The sequence below is a fragment of the Salvelinus alpinus genome, chromosome 15 (genome assembly GCF_045679555.1).
Source record: "Salvelinus alpinus chromosome 15, SLU_Salpinus.1, whole genome shotgun sequence".
Classification (NCBI taxonomy): Eukaryota; Metazoa; Chordata; class Actinopteri; order Salmoniformes; family Salmonidae; genus Salvelinus; species Salvelinus alpinus.
In genome coordinates, this window is record NC_092100.1 from 55,537,975 (window position 1) to 55,544,633 (window position 6,659).

Sequence of the window (6,659 nt, forward strand, 5' to 3'; positions counted from 1 at the left end):
TCACCCACACGACACCGTACATGCTATCTGCCATCTATTCATCCGTGAAGTTCACACTTCTCCAGCGTGCCAGTGGCCATCGGAGGTGAGCATTTGCTCACTGAAGTCGGTTATGATGCCGAACTGCAGTCAGGAAGACCCTGGTGAGGACGATGAGCACGCAGATGAGCTTCCCTGAGACGGTTTCTGACAGTGGTCCGAGGCTGGTTGAACATACTACCAAATTCTCTAAAATGACATTGGAGGCGGTTAATGGTAGAGAAATTAACATGAAATTATCTGGCAACAGCTTTGGTGGACATTCCTGCAGTCAGCATGCCAATTGCACGCTTCCTAAAAACTTGAGACATCTGTATCATTGTGTTGTGTGACAAAGCTGCACATTTTAGTGACCTTTTATTGTCCCCAGCACAAGGTGCACTTGTGTAATTATCATGCTGTTTAATCAGCTTCTAGATATGCGACACCTGTCAGGTAGATGGATTATCTTGGCAAAGTAGGAATGCTCACCAACAAGGATGTAAACAAATTTGTGCAAATTATTTGAGAGAAGCTTTTTGTGCGCAAGGAACATTTCTGGGGTCTTTTATTTCAGCTCATGAAACATGGGACCAACACTACATGTTGCACTTATAATTTTGCTCAGTGTAAATAAAAATGTTTTTAGTTTTTTATGTTAAAATTTTCTTCTAACTACTAGATGCATAAGTGAAGAGCTTGCTAGAGACAGAAAGCTTATTCTATATTACTCCACAGACTAATTGTTTGACTGGATTTTGATTTCTCTGTGTCCCTTTCCTTCAACCCTCTGCACCCTCTCTCTGTACAGCCCATGGGATTTCAACATTGAGGACACAAACGAACAGGTTCAGCTCATCATCCACATGTGGATAGGTCTTTTCTACAGCAGGTCCACTGCTAGGTTCTTCCAGGCAGACCCAAGTCTTCTATGTATGGAGGAAAAAGATTCTACAGAAGTGGATCATGGAATGGTACAAGCCCAGGTTACATCTGAGACCAAGACAAGTTCCCCTGCTTATATTGCCCTTTCCAGGATCCCAGAACCTGAAGTTTTGGACCTTAGTAATGTGGGTAAAAAAGAATCACAACCATTAAGCTTGGAACCTGAGGTATTGGACCTTTCAGTGAAAACAACATCGACTGTGTTAGATTTCACTGTAGACACAAAGGATTCCCCTGAGTCCAAGCAAAGAACAGATTTTAAAAATCCTCCAGTATGCCAACCAGAAAGTGGACTCCACAAGGAAATCATCTCTTTTCACAAACAAAGTACAGATCTTGAGTTAAAGGTTAGAAAATAAATGTATTATATATGTAAAGCACAAATGTTTTCCAATCAATATTTTGTTGACAGAATACACAATTGTTTATTTTGCTTGTCTCTTTTCTCTACAGGTTTACAGAGACCGTGTGGACAGCATGACGTCAGACAAAGCGAGTGAACTGGATGATGATGATGAAACTAACAACCATGAGAATGACGGCAATGGTACCCTCCAAAATGATGTGTCCCCTAACAGAAGGACTTTGGAAAGTGATGGATCGTACATTCTCTTGTGTGAACAGGCAGCAAGTGTGTACATTAATCAAGAAAAGGTCCTGGAGACTCAAAGAATTGCCCGGGGTTTGGAGGGCAAAGCCAAAAAGGAAATCCAAAAGGAAGAGAAGAGCCACGATGGAGAACAAAACACAGCAAGCCTTAAAACCATGGAATCTAAAGATGTTGATGAGGCGCAACAAGTTAAAGATAACGATTCAGTCAAAACAATGTCATGCACAGAGGTGCTGGGGGATGGTGACGTTACCAATATGGCTGACAGAGTTGAGCGTAAAGCAAGTGAACCCAGAGATGGGTCTTACGTTGCCATCTGTGATGGCAGTGAGTCAAAAACGCACAAAGCATATCATAGCGTAAAGGATTCTGTTGAAGCAGCAAAACCAGAAGCAGTGCATGTTGGGAAAGACACCACAAACAAGGAAAGCAATGCACAAGCTGCTGGGAATGATTCCATTGGTACAGCACTCAAAGCAATGCATGATGAAAAGATTCCCAACGGTGTGTCACGGGATGATGGGAACTCCAAAAATGAGGTGCAAACTGCATTACAGGAAGGGAATGATACTAGAGATGAGGCACTACCAGCGGTGAATTATGAAAAAGAGTCGGGCGATAAAGCAGCACCTGCAGTATGTGGTGGGAATAATTCGGTGGCTGAAACACCACCAGAGATATCACATAATGAAAATGATTCCCAAAAAGATACACCATCGGTGGTGCATGGTGGAAATGATTCCATACTACCTGTGAAACTGTATAGCAAGCTGTATATAGACGAAGAACCCACTGCGGTGAACGATAGAAATGCTTCCCCCGGTGAGGTACAACCAATGGAGCAGGTTGGGGAGGTTTCTGTTGGCACTACTAGAGTACTGCTAGAGATGCAGGGTGAGATTAAATCGAAAGATGAGGTACTGACCACGAGAGTATTTCCACTATGTGGTGAGAACACGCCTTGTGTCGGTGAGTTCGACACGCCCATTCAGTCCAAGGATGTTTCAGGAGAGGCTAAAACAACAGTAGTTGAGACTGATTTCAATGGGATTAGCGATTCTAAAGATCAGGAACAGGTATCGATGCCGGGTCAGAGTAAATCTGATATCGACACACAAGGGCCCCAGCATTCTCAAGAAGAGACATCAGAAGTACTGACAGGCCAGGTAGAAATACCACTCATTGGAGTAGGAATTCCCAGGGAAGAAATCGCACACACAGATGTTCTACATTCACACAGTCAGACACCAGAGAGAGTGCGTGCTCAGATAGAAATACCATTTATTGGAGTAGAATTACCATTCATTGGAGTAGAGAAGGATAGCAAGGATATCATGCACACCGAGGTGCACGACACTCACTTGTGTCATAGGGATAATTTGTTTTCAGGTGCAATGTTTAGAAAAGCTTCAAAGGGAACTGAATCTGTCAGTAGATGCCCAACCCCTATCGTGGACGATGGTTACATCCCGATTCCTGACATCGACAGTGGCTGCTTGGTTATCTGCGATGCCGGTGGGGTCAGCAAACCCCTCGGCAGATGCCCAACACCTACACAAGATGAGCCACCTTTCGTTACGGAATTGTCTTATGACCATCACACACCGGAGACTGTTTTTTTGCCTGATTCGAAAGACACCAACAGTCCCAACCTCAATAGTGGTTTTGCTCTTATTGAAAATGAAAAGGCTTATCGTGAACCACATGAACCAAGTCTTGGTAGCAGCCCTAGTTCTGCAGAGAATATGTTGCGTAAATCCAGCAACAACAATAGCAAACCAAATCATCTGGAAGCCATTGGTAATCAGTTCTCTCAATTATTGACTGAACCCCGCAAGAAGCCAATTGCCACTAGCACACCTCTCAACACTCCCTATACTTCTTCAAAGGTAAAAAACGATTACAATCCTTATTCAAATATGCGACTTGCCCCTGCTGAACAAGACCTGTATGCTCTTTCAAGTCACGATTCACTGCATAGGTTCCCTGACTCCTATCCCAAAACCCATAGGACCTTAACACAGAAAGCAGCATTCTCTGTGCCATCAATCCACCTTGAGGTCCTGTCCAATGAAACAACAGAAAGAACATTAACTCGGGACTTGAGTGAAATCGCTTTGGAAGGAGACACTAACTTGTGTCCTGCCTCAACAGAGATTATCATACAGTCCATCCGTCAGAGTATCCCAGGAGTAAGTGGACCTACAGCAGCTTCTCAGAACCTTTCAGGGCACAACTTTACTGAGCCCCATCCATACAGCCAACAACTTGCCATGGCTGTGAATCTCTCCAAGAGTGAAGGCAGCAGAGGAGAGTACAGCTGGAAAGAAGGACAAACGAATATTGACCCTATGTCTTCAGATGTTCTCAAAAGCAAACAAACCGCTGCCCCTGTCCACTCAAACACTGATTCTCACCCGTATAACACACCATATGTCACCGAAATGAGGAGACAGATTGCAAGTTTGCAAGATAATGTTATGGATGAAAGTGAGGAGCCTGCCATAGAGCAAGACAACATTGAATCTAGTCTAGAGACAAATTGGATATCAGATGACCAACACGCAAGTAATACATCCCAGTTGAATAAAACAAAACTTGACTTCATCAACTCTTTACGCCAGTATCAGCAATGGGATAAAGGGGAATTTGATGATGTTTTGGACTTCAGCAAGCAAGGCACTTCCTCTTCTTCTTCTTCAGTCACCTTCCAGTCTGAAGAATCAGACAAAATATTTACCCGTATGGAAGAGAACAAACAGGACTGGTTAAAGTATTGTAGGTCAGAGAGGAGTGGGAACACCTCCAAAAGCCAAATTGATTTGGACGATGAGCACAAGGAAGTTTCCTCATTTGCAAAGCCATGCCTAGTTACAGTTTTGGATCACAAAGGAAACAGAATCACCTATGAAAACTATCCCGTTCTGAAACCTTCAACAAGCATGCACACACGGACAGTTCCGAACTCAAACAGACAGGGCTCGAGCAGATTTCTGGACTTCTCCAAGAGGTGGGATGATACACATAACGCTGACGAATCTGACCTCACTCAGTCGTCTGTGGATCTGGAGACCCTCATCTTCTCAGAGAGAATGAACCAGATGCTAAAACGTAAAAGGAAGAGTAGCAGCAGCAGGTACAACCGAGCAAGACACCACAGGTCAAATGTAGAAGAGCGAGCTTCCTCCTGTAGCCCGGCTGTGACAGTGCACTTTTCCAACCTGCAGGAACAGGAAAGCTCGGAAGAACACTGGGAGGGACTACCTTCACTCGCAGGGCAGAAGTTAAAAATAGATATGCCTGAAAGGAAGGGTATGGCTGAAGAAACAGACAGAGATATGCCACAGCATCTTCAAAAACTCTCCTATACAAAGGGCAGTGAGATGACGCATGTCAAAGTTTCAGACCTGGTTGCGGAAAGTTTCGAGGCGTACCATGCCATGATGACTGAGGTCTGTGCAGGCAGAAAGTACCCACACAGAACCGAGAGACTCAAGAGAGAAGAAGCAAAGAGAAACAGTTTGCCAAAGTCTCGAGCCCCAAGCAAAGACAAAGAGTTCTGTGGTCAGATGAAGAAGGACATGTATGACAGCCTGCATGATAATCTGAACTCTGTTGTGAAACAGTCATGTAAGAACAAGTTCAGGTTCTACATACTGGTGACATCAGACGACCCATTCTTCAACGAGACAAAGGTAAGATGAACATAAATGTTAGACTGGTCCTAGATCAGTTTGTGCTGTCTTGCCAACTTCTATGGTCAGTGGCAAATGACCATGGCCTATGCAGCGCAAACAGATCTGGGACCAGGGTACGAAACCGTACCATAAGCTGTACAACAATGAAAGCCAAAGTTCATTCTTGCACCATGTTTAAAAACAAGCTTGTTATTTTTGTAGGAGCTGTTAGAAGCAGAGGGACACATAACAGTAGAACAGTCTCAATTCTGCCTTGGAAAGGATAGTCCCTCATCCCCTCTATACATTATCTTGAGGAACGAAGATATTGCTGAACACATTTGTGAGGTAAGACTGTTGTAGACTTATAAAAGTATCTCAAACTCCTGGAAAAGAATAAGCAATCCAGGTTCGAAATCCAGCCTTCTGAATCGGTTTCCGTTGTATTACATTGTCGTCATTTTGAGATTTCTGTTTCACCCTCAGGTCCCTCACTTGCTTGAATTGAAGAAGTCTCAGAATGTGTTGTTTGCTGGTATTGACCGTCCTGATGACATTGTGAACCTGACCCACCAAGAACTCTTCAGCAAAGGCGGTTTTGTGGTGTTTGAGGGAGCAGCACTGGACACACTCAGTCTCAGTATGGACACTTCACTATTTGCAAGAGACCAAAGTGCATTTGTTACATTTCATTATGTTTCCACAACTGTCAATCTCTATAAGCAACTAGGATGTCCCTAGCCTGGTCCCAGATCAGTTTGTGTCATCTTGCCAACTGCTGTGGCCGATGTTTGGCATGAAACAGATCTGGGGCCAGGCTGTGATGTCCCCTCCCACATTGCATAGATGTGTGTGAGTTACTCAATGTCTCTTTCTTTCTTCCAGGCAACATTAAGAAAATGTCTGGTTTCCTGGAGGGGCTGAGTAAAAAGGGGAAGTGGAAATGGCTCTTGCACTACAAAGACAGCCGGAAACTGAAAGAGAACGCACGGTAAGCTTATTCTTGCGCTTGTAAATGTTCAACACAGTGCAGATAATAAAACACACTGTGTTTGTTTGAATCCAGGCCAGAGTCATTTTTGTAATTCAAGGAAACTAAGATTCAAACTAACTGCCAGAACTGATCATTCCTCCCTCTACAGGTCTAGTGCTGAGGCACAGGGTAAAAAGAGCTTCATGGACATCTGCCAGGAGGCTGGAATGGTGGAGGTCTTACCCTACCATGAATGTGACGTCATTTCAAGGACACGACCCAACTACCTCCACTGTCTAGTCCGGCTGCAGGTCCAGAATGTATCAGCTCGTCTACCTGTATTTATAACTGGTGAGAGATCAGACTTTTTCCCTATACTGCATTCGTTAAGATTAGCTAAGTTTATAGTATTTTGGGGTTGATTGCGGGTAATTAG

At 44.0% G+C, this 6,659-nt stretch overlaps 1 protein-coding gene across 2 annotated transcripts in view; it reads left to right on the forward strand.

Moving 5' to 3' along the window:
• LOC139540373 (protein TASOR 2-like) overlaps window positions 1–6,659 on the forward strand; it is a 31,046-nt gene that overhangs the window by 23,439 nt on the left and 948 nt on the right. For both annotated transcript variants that reach the window (XM_071344159.1, XM_071344160.1), the window contains exons 16-21: window positions 830–1,310; window positions 1,417–5,268; window positions 5,473–5,598; window positions 5,737–5,890; window positions 6,136–6,241; window positions 6,393–6,574. In XM_071344159.1, the coding sequence (XP_071200260.1) occupies window positions 830–1,310; window positions 1,417–5,268; window positions 5,473–5,598; window positions 5,737–5,890; window positions 6,136–6,241; window positions 6,393–6,574 (4,901 nt within the window). The remainder of the gene's footprint in view (window positions 1–829; window positions 1,311–1,416; window positions 5,269–5,472; window positions 5,599–5,736; window positions 5,891–6,135; window positions 6,242–6,392; window positions 6,575–6,659) is intronic.